Source organism: Apostichopus japonicus, chromosome 22 (genome assembly GCF_037975245.1).
Source record: "Apostichopus japonicus isolate 1M-3 chromosome 22, ASM3797524v1, whole genome shotgun sequence".
In the NCBI taxonomy this organism is placed as follows: Eukaryota; Metazoa; Echinodermata; class Holothuroidea; order Aspidochirotida; family Stichopodidae; genus Apostichopus; species Apostichopus japonicus.
Window position 1 is genome coordinate 16338507 of NC_092582.1, and position 14625 is coordinate 16353131.

A 14625-nucleotide genomic window follows, 5' to 3' on the forward strand; every position below is an offset into this window, starting at 1 on the left:
AAATTAGTTGTGTCTATTTTAGAGTTTTGGATTATTTTCAACGATATAAAATTAAACACAGTCAAACAATTTATATCACACTTTTCAACGACCTTGTAATAAATAAAACGCAAGAAAACATTTTTTGACAAATTTTCATCCTTTCTTATTGAAGTTGCTAGGGAACGGTAAATGGCGGCTGTCAAACAACACATAGCAAGCTGTGTCGCTCAACCCGTACATACATAACACAAGTCACTATACAATTGTTCACACGTAGTGAACATACTGTACTGTGTTATTGTGTAGGGTAGCCTATGCGATTCAATTCGTTTGAAATAATAATATTACCTGGCAGTGAACCAGGCAAATTTGATATTTATTCTCAATCGCTGGAAAAGAAATTAACTTTATCAGGAAGAAGAGGATCCATAGAACAAAGATCATCATGCCGGGTGTTGGCACAACTTCAATAAACGATCAAATCACCGAGCTTCAGAGAAAGATCGCTCTTTTAGGTAAGGTTAGGCATATGAACGTTAGGCTAGGCCTCGGACATAATACTAGTAAGGAAAACACCGAGCAAAGTTGTAACCGTGGATCAAGTCTCCCTCTGTAGAGGCCTACCGGCCTAGTAACTTTTTCATGTTTTAACCTAGTCATGTGATGAGTGTGGGAATAGTTCCAAGTAAATATCCAAACATTATAAAGATATTGATCATGATGTTACTCCTTGTCCTTCAGGAATATTTCAGTGGTTGGTTTTCAATTTAAATTGTAGACAGTTACTGCTACTTGCTAGGCATCAAAAAGTTACAGAAGCATTGATAGAGTAGGTTAGGTCTAGCCTGTGTTCTAAGGCATAAAGTAAAATGTTCTAAAGGGAAATATCCAATTCTTTTATGTTTAAATCTTGGTGAATTGGAAAGAAATATAGACCTGACAGTTACAATTCCATGTTCATGAGAAGATACAAGAGGAAAATGCTGATGGGAATCATTTAATTGCTTCCCCTCCCCCCCTCCCAATAAAGGAAAGGTTCCAAATCAAAGAGCTGTGAGTTAATTTACGAGGGTAACAATTTCCCATTTAATGAACAGGACTCAGTGACACCACCTATAGCCTAGGTACTGTAGCCAGGCTAGTGTAGGCTTAGCCTAGAGAATACCTTTTATCAGTAGGAGGACCACGTTTGTCTACATACCTTGGGAGTAGGCATACGCTGAAAACTTCTTTTTCTCAAGACCATCTGATGTCAAAACTTATCCCCTTTCTTCTCTCCTTGTTTACTTTTAAAGTTAATATATTTCACTGAGCTTTCAAATCGGTAAAGCTTACAATGTGTGACTGTGAGGTATGTATAATGAAAGCAAATTCTTACATGCCAAGTTTCGATCAGTAGCTCATTCTGTGATATATTACTAGTACTGGTGTAATCTTGTTTGGACCGAAGGTTTGCAACATTCATCTCATTCATTCCAGATGGTGACAGGAAGGCTTACTACGAAAGTTCACAATGGACCATCAAGCAGAACAGAGGTTCTGTGGCAAAACTGCGACAGGAAAACAAGATGCTGAGAAGGAACCTGGCGGACAGCAAAGCAGGAGATGAACGTGTGATCAACACTGCTTTCAGAGAAAGGGATGTAGAGAGGGCATCCATGAGAGGCAAATCTGGAAAGGTCAGTAGAAACTTGAAGTAACTGGTTAAACTTCCAGAGTTATTTCTCCAAGTTTTCTTTTCATAACATTTGTTCGATGCAAAAGGTGTTCTACAGCTCCTTGCTATGTACAGCAGCTGACAGACCTCTGGAGAGTGCCTCCTTTTACTCTTGAAAATAAAGAGACCAATGCATAGAACATACACACCATAATATCATAACTGATTATCTACTGTACAACTTATAGTACTTTGCTTTTGAGAATCATGGCTTACTGTAATTTTGTTCCCTGTTCTTTCTGATTACCTATACTAAGCTTGTTCCTTCTCTGTCAGGAGGACAGGTTCTTAGAGCTAACCTTTGTATTAATTTGCCTGAATCTGGTTATTAAAATGCTACTTTAAACTATCTGGGTCATTTGGATTGGAAGGCAATGGGTGTTTAGATGGCATTAGATCTCTATTGCAATTTGCAATATTTCGTCAATTCAGTGGTTCATACTGCTCCATACTACTGTATGTATGCACTGTAAGTGATCTTATGAGCCTCATACTGAATATGGTATTACATCACTACGAGCTGTTTATGAAAGCTTTACAACTACACACAGACATGTGCACAGCATGGTATGAAACTTTGCGACATGCTACATCCCATGCATTAATTTATTTTGCTGCTGAGTGTTACAGAACTTTGTTAAACATAACTTCTAATAATATCTTTAATTAATATTTCTTCTTTTGTTTACTCTGGCAGGATGCAATCAGAACCATGGATCAAAAGGTGTGTGAAGCCAAGAAGTCCCTGAATGAATCAATCTCCCAGACTCAGAAGAGGGAGAAGAAACTGGAAGAGCTGAACACACAGAACAAACAAATGTTACAGGATGCTTCTGATGCTCAACTGATGACTGCTGGTACCTCAGATGAAGCAATGGTAAGCTGTACTATTAAAACCCAAGAGTAAGGTTTGATTAAGGAGATGGGATGGCAGCGAGTTTGAGCAGTGCTAAGTTGTATCATCACAAAATTAAGTTTATCAGAGAGCAACAGTAGGTTTAATGTTTGAGTTTAGGGTATGGGAGGAAGGGAAGAAAATCCTGGGGTGCGCACTTTACTTTTAAAATAAAAAATTATTGTGGGAATGGAGAGCAATAGTTAACCCTTTAAATGTTTAATGTTTGAGTTTAGGGTATGGGAGGAAGGGAAGAAAATCCTGGGGTGAGCACTTTACTTTTAAAATAAAAAATTATTGTGGGAATGGAGAGCAATAGTTAACCCTTTAAAAGGTGGTAAAATTCAGGGTTAGTTTGAGGAAATGGGCAGCAACGTTTAAGAAGCAGTTTATTCAGGAATGCAGTGAAGGTAGATGCTACCATGTGTACTCTTGCAAGTCAAGATTATAGCAAAAGGTGACCCTAAGGATGGTAAATGTAAAATGAAAATTCTGGTTTTATTGAAGGTGATTGGCTGGTTGGGGAGGGCACTCTTTTACCCTCCAAACCAATTGTTTACATTTGGTCAGGCTGGGTATGTAATACCTTGTTAATTAAATGTATATGTTTGAGTCAATTAATTAAAAGTTTTTCAGTTAGATCCAACAGTTTTTTTCTCTACCTCTCCTGAAGGCTCTGAGGTCACTGGAAAACCGTCTGGACAAAGCCAACCTGAAGCTACAAGAAGCCGAGCACATAAATCGTACCTACCTGTCAATCAGAGACCAGATGATTAAGGACAGTTTGACCTTTGGCAATGACCTGGATGACCTCGAGGCCGACATCGAGAAGCAACAGGAAGAGTTGAAGGAACTGCAGGAGATGAACAAAGATGCTCAAGTTGCCCGGGATGCAGCCAAGGTAATCCACATGTTAGATAGTGAAAAGAGAAAAGATTTAAGTATGTTTTAAAAACTATGAGAGGTGTCAGCACCAGATCTTAAGAGACAAAGAGTGATGCTGGGTTTTGTTATGTTTCCCCTCCTCTCATTCCCTCTTATTTCCCTCCTCTCACCCTCCTTACCCCCCCCCCCACCAAAAAAGAAAGAAAAGAATCCTGAACAAGGTTCAGTTGAAGTCCTAAACCCTAAAGTGAACCACTGCACCCCAAATATACCAAGAAATGTCTTATTGCTAGTACTTAAAGCTGATCAACTTGCCCCTAACACAATTAGCCCATTGTCAAGGGGTTACAAAACAGCTCTTTCTTCATTCTAAAGTTTGCAGATAATGAGGAAGGTCTGTATGTTTTGCTTATTGTACTCTTCAGTGACTGGCAGTAAACACAAAAGCCAATTTCATTTTACTTTGCAATCCACAGATTAAACTACGGTCTTGCTTCCTTCAGTTATAGTTGAGTTTACAAACAAATTTTGGGCATAACACTTTCAAAGAAGTTTGATGGGATGTTTGTGTTAATTCGTTCAGAAGTAAAGTAATGGAAATAGTCTTTACAAAAGGCAAAACTTATAATAATAAATAAAAGAAGCAAATCATTCAGTTAATGGCAAAAGTAAACATGTATTACATTTCACTGTGTTAAGAAGGCACAGTAATAAGATTAAGTTTTAATTTTACTCCATAACTTGTTTGGTCGTTCTTACATATATGTGCCATTATTACGAGAACTTGATTTTTTTTTTCCTTCGTTGAAAGGCTGAGTTAGGCAAGCACGAGGAGACGGTGTACAGGGAGAGGAGGGAGAGAGAGGAAGCCCTCAACGAGCTGAAGAAACAGGCAGAAGAAAAGAAAGCCCACGCTGAGAAGGTGGAGAGGCGGCTCCAGAGAAGCTCGATTCAGCACGACGAACTCACCCCGGAGCAGAAACAGATTATCAGTGGTGAAGACCAGGAGAAGAAGATATCTACATTTGAGGAGGCATTCTTGGCGATCAAAGAGGCAACTGGAGTATCTGACCTAGTGGTAAGGATTGGTTAAAGTCATCACAACTACTTTTCCAGTCATGGGGTGGGCACAAAAATCTTTCAAAACTTCTTTTCCAGTCATGGGGTGGGTACGAAAGTCATCACAACTACTTTTCCAGTCATGGGATGGGCAGGAGAGTCATCACAACTACTTTTCCAGTCATAGGGTGGGTACGAAAGTATTCACAACTTCTTTTCCAGTCATGGGGTTGGCACGAAAGGGTGAAGATTTTTTTGCGATCATTCCGCAGGCCGATACGCTTTGGGAGATGAGACCAAAACTGAAAAATTAGTTGATATGGTTATAACTTAGATATCAGATTGATCTAAGAGCAATTTTGTCCCTCTGTTAAGTTGAAATATCCTCCATGGATCCTGTTTGCAAAACTCCTCGAGGGTTTCTACAAAAAAGAAAATTTCCCTTTTGGTCATGCAGTGAATTACACTGTTTTAGTTGATTTCAAGTTGGATGAAAGCATTGCTCTGATATAAAAGCATTCTGTTGGCCACATTAATAGGGTGTTGAAAATCTTGTAGGCCAACCAAAAAGTTTGGCACGGGCTGCACTTTGCCCTCACCTGTGTGCTTTCTATCAAGTTCCTAGTGTTCAACGGGGCAATAAATCTTTCTCTTTTCTTGGTGGAATGATCCAGTCAAGAATGTTGGATATATCACATAATTGTTTGAGGTTGTGAGGTGTTTTCCATCCAGCGGAGGTTAAATCATCTCGTCACTTAATCGATCCTGTCAGTCATGTTAGCTCTGGGTCAAATGTCTTTTTCAAGCTTATCCTGAATATGTAGTTTTATCGAAAAATCAAGTCGAGTTTGCTGCATTTAGGGAGAGGAACAAAACGATAGCGTGGGTTTGAGCTGGTCTGTACGATAGTTTTCTGTTCTTGCGTATAATACCCGGTGTCTAGTCACAGCCCTACCCACTTGATAAAACAAGCATACTGAATGTATAAAAATAGTAAAATTGAAACTGGAATGGTGTATGCCGTCATGAAATACAGTAAAATGAATAAATCTTTGGTACATGACTATTTACAAAAGGGAGGGGTGGATCACACTTTTTACTTTTCTAACCTTTTATTACCTGGCAGGCAGTTGAAGGGAAAAGATTGACACACAGTAAACAAGTCATGCCAGACAATCTCATAATTTGTCTTTTTAAGCTAATTTATATTTAATCTGAACTGGAAACAAAAAATACATTCATAATTTTAATAGGAAGTTGTGTTGCGCTTTGAGAACCAGGAAAAGACCACCAAACACCTAGAAGAGTTGAAGGAATCGGGAGAGAAACAGGTGGTCAGGTTGAGGGAAGAGAAGGCGAAACTGCAGCAAGAGTTTGAAGAAATGAAATACTCCGGTGAAGCTAAATTGTCAAGGTAAGTAGAGGCCCGATCAGTGTGCATAGTGAAAGTCTTATCTCCTCACAATATGTGTTATGCTTTATCTGCTTCAATACTGATAAAAGCCGCCACAGGATGTCATTCTCTGAGCCTTCACTTCAAAACAAAGACACAATCACCCACAAACATATACGCATCTAAAAGTACAACAAACAAATATGGAAAAATACAAGAATATACAGGAAATGTAAATTCAAAAGAAAACTATTAACAAGGCAAATCTGTGTAAAGCCCTTATCAATGAGACTTTAAAACATATCAAAATCTGGAAGATTTCATAAGCCATATCTTACAAGATCAGCATGTTATTATGATGTTGATTAAGAGTTTTTGTCTTCTTTTTTGTAGATCAACCCCCTTCTCAACCCCCCCCCCCCCTCCCCCATGTCCATCACTTCCCTTCAAGTGTTTTAATTTCATCTGAAAAAGGTTTGTTCACCTCCAGAGTACATTACTAAATATGGACACTAAATTATCTCCTGACTTGAGAATAAAAGTTGTCAAATGTCATAATATCAAGCAATCTTGCAATCTTAAACCTTGGAATAGAAAAAGAAAAAAAAGGTTGTAGATTGATATTAACAGGGAAATTGCAAGCTTTATTTGACATAAGTCGGGACATTTGAAGAAGAAAAAAAAGTGAAAGGAAATGAATGATAGATAGATAGATAGAACGAGATGTGATCTCATTACACTAACAGAAAGAATAAAGAGAATATAAAAGAAATAATATTCTGGAAATTGAAGAACACAGCCCTAATAATAACATCTGTTATGCAACAGTAGTTAAGTCTGTGGTTCTGATCATGATCACCAGCTGTTGTAGAATAATATCGTATTTTAAAGGGACCTTCTCCCTTGTAAAAGCAGCCGACTGGTATTTTGGAACACAGTTTGCTAGTACTTGAGAGTATACGTGTAGCAGAGATTGGCCCCACTTTGCAAACCTACCCTTTCTAGGTAGACTGTTTGTTTGTGCAAAGTATAATATGTGCGCCTTGTTTCTTTTAACGTCAATTAATAAAAAAAAAACTTTTTCGCCCTTCTGTTTTCCTTAAAATTTGTAGTAACCTTTAAAAAATGATACGAAATCAATAAATCACAGAAGGGAGAAGAGTTAAAGATATTAAATTGTCTCTTCATGAACTGTGAGAAGAGTTAAAAGATATTAAATTGTCTCTTCATGAACTGTGAGAAGAGCTAAAAGATACTAAATTGTCTCTTCATGAACTGTGAGAAGAGTTAAAAGATATTAAATTGTCTCTTCATGAACTGTGACAAACTCTTTTTACTGTAGTTCGTACTTTACGAAAGAGAAAATGTAATGTGTTCCAAAAAATTCCTCACAAAGCCACACACAAAAAAGAAAATTGTTACCTTCCTGGAAAAATTGTCACAGCAGATAGCTTTGAAACCTCCAGAAAGTTAGTTACTCTCTTTGGTGAAAGATTCAACACTTTAACGAGGTTCATGAGGCCCTTCGTCACAGTTGAAACAGAGGCCTGGCCCTACAGTACTTCAGAAGAAAGGACGAAACTTTTAATTCTCATTCAATAACTACTGTAGCTACCCACATGTTTAAGGTGATGTGAAATCTATTGTTGCCTTAAAAAGTGATAAGGAAAAAAAAAAGGCAATGTTAGTTGCTGAAAAATTAGTTAATCTGCTTGGAAATGAAAATAGTTGCCATTATGCAAAAACATACAATTTCTTTTTCGGTAATGTTATTTTTAATAACCAAAACTGCCTTTTCTCTCTCGTCCTTCAGCGGTCAGAGAATGTTGGAGGAATTCCAGGCTCATCTGAAGACGGAAGCGACAAGACGAGAGGAAGGGAAGGGCAAGACAGACAAAACTAGCAAGATCTTGGTGAACGTGAAGGCTGGCGTGGAACACTTAGCAGATAAGCTTCAACATATCAAGGCAGTAAGTATTAACATCATAGTAAACCTCTTACATAAGATCCAACCCCCCTATTAATGCTATGATAAAAGACAAATATGAGAGCCGGGATCATGCATGGCAGGTACGTACTTATACTGCCATGAGCAGCATTTGACTTTAGAAGTTAAAGAGAGGGACCGAGTAAACTGGAAGGGACGTCAACTAGCAACGTAACTGGTACAAATATGATCTAACACACTCAACCTTCCTCCTCCCCCTGCCCTGATCCCTTCCTCCTCAAATTTTGGAGGACTCCCCTTCCAGAGAGAAGGTATCATATCTAAACAAAGATATCGTTGGGGAAATAAAATCATTAAAAATATTTTTTTTTAGCTAGATATATTCCCTTTCCGTGCGTGTACTATAAATGAATGGAGAGGAGCGGTTGTTCACGAAAGCATTATTACTCGTGTACAATTATAATGACCGATCGGGTTTTCGTCCCAGTGGGAGGTTCGTCATGTCCCTCCGCAGTTTGCCATAGAGACAAACATTCTCTACTACAAGTTGAGAATGTCTCAAAAAATTGTGTTACCATAGATCAATGCCACGACTGTGCTTAAATTTGTACGATTATCTCATCCATCAGTTACCGCGGCTGCTCGACCAATTGCAGTAGCCTTTTAATGCAGCAATCTCGCTATCACAATATTTCTCTTTCGGCTCCTTCTAGTCGAGGGATATTTTCTCTAGCCAATGGAGTGATTTTTTAATATATATATTTATTCATATATTTTGCTTTCTGAACAAACAGTGTGTTTTTAAAGTCATTCCAATATGAGCCATGGGCTAATAACCCTTTTTAAGGTCAAACGTCCGCTTCTCTCAATACCTTTTCCTCCTACCACCCTCTCCCTGTCTCTCTATTTCCTTGACTCTCTCCGTCTTCCGACGGTGCTTATTTGGCCTTGATAGCCACCGAGCAGCAACGTCTATGTCATTATCATCATAATCATCATCATCATCATCATCAGATTATCTTGGCCTTGCTTTTTTATAAACCAAATCTTTATCTTACACATCGATACGTGCTAACCTTTTTTTTTTGCTCTAAAATAAACTGTTTAATTAAAAGTTCATCCATGGCCGAGACTCATGTATTCATTTTGCCCTTTTTTTAATATCCTTTCAAGATAATAAATTTTGCACACACACACACAGAGAAATATATTATTTCTGGCCTAATGAGATTAACATGGACACCGCGAGTTTAATTCCGATCCCGTTTAGCTTATTTCCACCAGCCAGCCTGTAAATCAGACTGAATCTCCTTTTAGTTAATTTGTGCTGTCATGCAGTATTGGTCTTGTTTCAAGCTCGAAAGGACATCTTATAAAACTGTGTCAGACTCTGACGAAAGCTGGGGGGGGGGAAAGGAGGGAAAAAAGTGCACTTTTGTCGTGGTATTATAACCACCGGGCCATATGTCGCGACGCCGTGAGTGATGACCAGAAAAGAGTTAAAGAAAATATATATCTTCTGAATGCTTTTGATGGCACGCCGTTGTTTTTAATGTACCAAACAGGTGATGTCTTGATTTCCTTCGATACATTCTCCAGTTTTAAAAGACTTTCTCAGATTACAACAAAACAACCGGGGAAGACATTCCGTGTCATTGATTCTTCCTTTCAAATGTCACATCCCCGGAGGAAGAATTTCTGCAGGTGTGTCGTCTTCGTCGTTTCCAGTTCTGTTCGTTTGGGTCGCGACCTACTGAAACAGGAAAACGATACGCGATACTTAACGAGGGAATGGTAATGGGGCAAGTGGGGTTTAAGGTAAAATGATTCTTTATGATGTTTAAAACTTATTTCTGTTTGTGGTAGCTTTCAACTTGGTTAATGAGCTTAATTCTTATACTGTTTACTTCAGAGTGTTGAAAGTAGTGGTATAGTCAAAAGAGAAATGGATTAGGGGAGGGGATAGTGAGTCCATGGACAGTCTGCTCCTTGATTCTGTACCTCCAACCAATCCTCAATCTTATTGAATTTTGCTCATCGCTTCAGCCTGCGCCATAGATATATGTAGATGAGAAATCATTTAGGGAGCTTGTTGGTTTCCTAAATGATTGGAGACCTCACTTCACCCCCCCCCGCCCGACCCTCCCTTTCCCTCCCCCACCAGCTCTAAATATTGGCTGGCCATCCCACTGATGATTCTTGTAGAGCTGTATGCACTCGCTTAAAAGACTTGTGTTGACAATTTTCGATTTCAAAATAAGTCTTCAAGATTAAACAATATATATTTTGATATTAATCTTATTAATCTTATAAATCTCCTCTCTTACACGATCTTGCTTCTCACAAGCGTAGCGAGGTTTTCCGATTCAATACAAAAGAAAAGACATCCAGGAGGCCATACGAGTGGCCAAGCGTTTGCAAAGTTCGTAGGTACTTTTCATAAGGGAAAAAATGAATAAGTTATCAGACCTTGCAAAAGGTACAATTGATTTTTAATTTAGAAAGGTCAAATGTGCGCACAGATGTACTGGAAACAATTTTAAAAAAATCCTTTATACTCTAGGTCAAATATTTAATCACTTTTGCATTCCACAAAAATCAAGTTCCCACGTCTTTAAAAGAACAATTTACACTTGACCGCTATTTCATAAAAATATTAATTTGACCAAACATTACAGATGATTGACCAATTATGACTGTAATAGATTAATTGATCTAGTTTAATAGAACAAACTTGCCAGATCTTTTCACTCAAAATCATGAAGTAGTCGGTATTTGGCTTATGATTAAGCTCGCTTACAACCAGTCTGTTGCCCAAACAGATACTTGTTGTAACGTTTTGAATGTTTATCACAAGATGGAAGCCGAATAAAGACATCAAAAGATGCAATAAAAAATTTGGGGAATAAAATATCATACATACTTTTATTATTTCAAGAGCTAATTAGGATAGCAGCACAGAACAAACATCCTACCACAATGAAAAGTTTTTCAAGATTTCTGTCAAAAATATCGCTTGACTTTGCTCTGATGATCACTATGAATTAAGTTAAAAATATTTTGTACCATGTACACAAGTTATAAAGCTGAAGTTTGCTGAAGTTTTCCATATACATATTGGTCTGTTACTTCAGTCTTATCCAAAATTTCTGAATTTGATAAATGTTTTGTCAAATGTTGTTTTGTTGCATTACTGTAAGGAAACCCTGAAAATGAATCAGCAAGAAATGGGAAATTAAACAGTCTAATTAAAGTTATGCCTTTGTTATATATACAAGTGTCATGAAAACCAAAAATCAATTAGGCCACCCTATCTACTGTACAGCCCTTACCTTTGATTAAAATCTCTCTCTTTTTATCTCGTTTTTTTTTTCCTTTCAATTTTTGGAATTAAATCTTTCTGCAAGTTTCTGCCAGGTCAGGTTATTCTAGAAGGTCTCCCTCTATTTATATAATCCACCTGTCCATCATCCGTCCGCTACAGATTGCATGTACCAATCCTGCTATATTAATTCTTCCAAGCTCCGGCGCTTAATAATCACCATCTGTGTTACAAACCGTATTGCCGTTCATTAATCACAGTGCAGACATTAATTTTCGTCAAGATGACATATCTGGAAAAAGTTAGAGCCTTGTCTTTCTTCTTTTTTTTTTCTTTTTTTTCGGAGGTAAAAATTTTCACAATATGTAATGAATTCATGATTGGATTTGGTTGAATGCACTTTTAACCATTGAAAACTCTCCGAGTTGACATTTTAATCATCATGTAATATTCACTTTAAGCTCTCTCTCGCTCTCTGTCAGTCTCTTGTAAATAACCTGCAAGTCACCCTTCGGAAGCATATATGCCACTCGTGGGACCTTCTTCTCCACACAAGGAAAACATCCTTGGACTTTAAGCTTTTAATATTAGTTACAGCTACTGTTACTGATGATGATGATCATGATGATGATGATGATATTAATAAATGATTTATGCTGAGGTTTTGAAGTCTATGTGCCTATCAAGATAAAAAAAAATAAAAATAAATACTAAAAATGATGATGATTATGATGATGAAGGAAAGAAGAAAGTTTCCTACAGTAGGTCTGGCATGAACTACAGTAATGTTTATTCAGTGATAAAAAAAAATGATGTTTATTTTGCTTTTCCCTTGTAGCGGGAGGGGTGGGAGGAGGAACTGAAATTTTTTTTTGGGGGGGGTGGGTGGAGAGGCGGTTGTTTTTCGATGTTCCCTCCCTTTACTTTTCATATATTATTATTATTTTTATTTTTTTTATTACATTATTATTCTTATTATTACTATTATCTTTTTAACAAAAAAGAAGCCAAAATGGCATTAATGACATTACTTTCATTAGATGTGGCAGCCGCATTTCGTTTTGGGGCCGTAGGGCCTGTGGTCTTCCATCATGCTACGCAAGCAAGTCATATATACTTATCTGCACATAAATTGGATACCCTCAAAATCAACTTTTCAAAATCTATTTGTTTCCAGCTGATTGAATGGTCTTAAATAATTTGCAAGTTAAAACTTACCAACCATGTCCTCCCAGTACAGACAATCCCTGTATCCCACAAATAGAATGAAATGTTTTACATTTGTTCATTGTTCAACCCTTGATTGAATTCAAACACTAATCTTGCTGTACCTGGCCGAGTTTCAGTATTAAACTAATAGGCTGAAAGAGGTATTATATGTGTAAATTGTGTATTGTGTAAATTGTGGACCAGTTCAACACAAACTTGCAGATTTAGTTTAAAGGTTCCTAGCTTAGCTGGTTTGCTCAAGCTTTTTGTGTGCCATGAAAAAACCTTTTCAGTCGATGTGATTCCATAATTAGAAGAGTATAAACTTACCTGGTGGTTTTGAAAGTTTACAAGTAGTTTCCTAGGATGGAGAAGAGATACTGTACTGTATATCTATGACATGGGGGTTTGTAAACTGCCTCAAGTTAGTAATTAATAACGGGATGATGTGGGGGGGCAGTGGGGAGGGGGTAGTGGGGAGGGGGAGGGGGCAGTGTGGAGGGGGGGGTAATTCCCAGATTTACAGTAAGATACAGATTTGTAGCTAACCTGCCTAATTGTATTTAGAAGTCTCCTTTCTCTTAAGAGAGTAATAATCGCCATGTATTTACCAGTGATTGTTATATGGTTGGGATATGATTGGGATGTGGGCAAGATTCGATCAGGATATGGTTGGGATAGATTCTGGTTATCTATTGTTTGGGATAAAACCAGGATATCGTCTGGATAGGATTGTGGTATGGTTGGAGTACAAATTGTGGATATGGTTCGATATAGTCAGGATATGGTTGGGATGCAATCTGGTTATTTTGGGGGAATGATTGAGGTACAATCAGGTTATGTTTGGTTAGGGATACAATCAGGACATTGTCTTGATAGGATTTTGATATGGTTGGAGTATAATTGGGATATGGTTGGGATATAGTCAGGATTTGGTTGAGATGCAATCTGGTTATTTTGGGGATATGACTGAGGTACAATCAGGTTACTGTATGTTTGGTTAAGGATACAATCGGGATATTGTCTGGAATCGATTGTGATATGGTTGGAGTATAATTGGGATATGGTTGGGATACAATCAGGATATGGTTGGGATAGAATCTGGTTATTTATTGTTCAGGATATAAGTAGGATATTATTTGGATAGGATTGTGATATGGTTGGAGTATAATTGGGCTATGGTTGTGATACAGGCAGGATATGGTTGAGTGCACTCCAGATGATGTAACATAGAATCGCTTACATGCCATACAATACATTTGCTGTACATTTGCATATATGCATCGATTTACCTCTGTTCATAGATGAGTCATTGAAAGTAGGTCGCACTTGCACAGAGGTCACCATTCTTGGTCAGTTCTTTGATCCAGAGAGCATTCCCTTGACTTGACTTGATATTTCATCCAAAATTGAGGAAATTTGATCAAAGGGGCTTCACTCCTGATCAAATATATACAAGGTCATTCCAAGCTAAATTTGCAATTGCCCTGTTAACAAGCAGTGTGTCAAATTCCATTTCGATCCAATTGTTGCGTTAGTGGACCATTAGAGAAACATAAATATTGTAGCACTAGTGAACTTTCTGAGGGGTCTATGAGGTGGAGGGGGGGGGGATGAGGAGAAGGGCTTGGGGAAAGCTTTATCTGAATTAAGTAAAAAAAAAAGTACACAGGTAACAATAGAAGTGAATTACAAATGCATTAGTTTGTGTAAACAAAAGGAGGTCAAACCACTGACAGAATTACACCGGCCTGTTTTGAAAATGAAAAAGTTTGCCAGGAATTTGAAAGCTGTGTTTCTTTGTTTTTGTCAGGTTCTACAAAAGCCTGACATGTCTAGTGGTTTCAGAAGGCAAACAGTCGAATCAATTCCAGTCTGATGAGTTTAATCGTCACCTTTTTTTCTGTTTCTTTTTTTTTTGAAGATTTCAGATTGATTTGAGGGTTTTTTGTGTGTTTTTTTCCCCTCCTTAATCAAGTATTGATTTACCCCCTAAACAACTAACCAAAGTGTGAATACAGGGTAGCATAAGTCATTGCTCATTACCACAGTCATTCTTTTCATTTCTCGTTTAGGCTATTTTTTCTTTTTGCTTTTGAACTCGGCTCTCGCAATCGAGTGTTCAGTGCACTTTCTATTACGTGGACAGGAAAAGTCTTGTAATGATGTTGAGGCCCCTGGGCGAAACAAAATTGAATAAATTTCACCGCAGGGA

At 37.8% G+C, this 14625-nt stretch overlaps 1 protein-coding gene across 1 annotated transcript in view; it reads left to right on the top strand.

Annotated features, from left to right (window-relative positions):
* The first annotated feature begins 215 nt into the window (after positions 1-215).
* Positions 216-14625, top strand: part of LOC139963919 (outer dynein arm-docking complex subunit 3-like) — a 30851-nt gene continuing 16441 nt past the window's right edge. Inside the window, exons 1-7 of the mRNA XM_071965146.1 lie at positions 216-497; positions 1462-1661; positions 2397-2576; positions 3268-3495; positions 4291-4557; positions 5792-5952; positions 7745-7901. Coding sequence (XP_071821247.1) covers positions 428-497; positions 1462-1661; positions 2397-2576; positions 3268-3495; positions 4291-4557; positions 5792-5952; positions 7745-7901 — 1263 coding nt within the window. The 5' untranslated portion in view covers positions 216-427. The remainder of the gene's footprint in view (positions 498-1461; positions 1662-2396; positions 2577-3267; positions 3496-4290; positions 4558-5791; positions 5953-7744; positions 7902-14625) is intronic.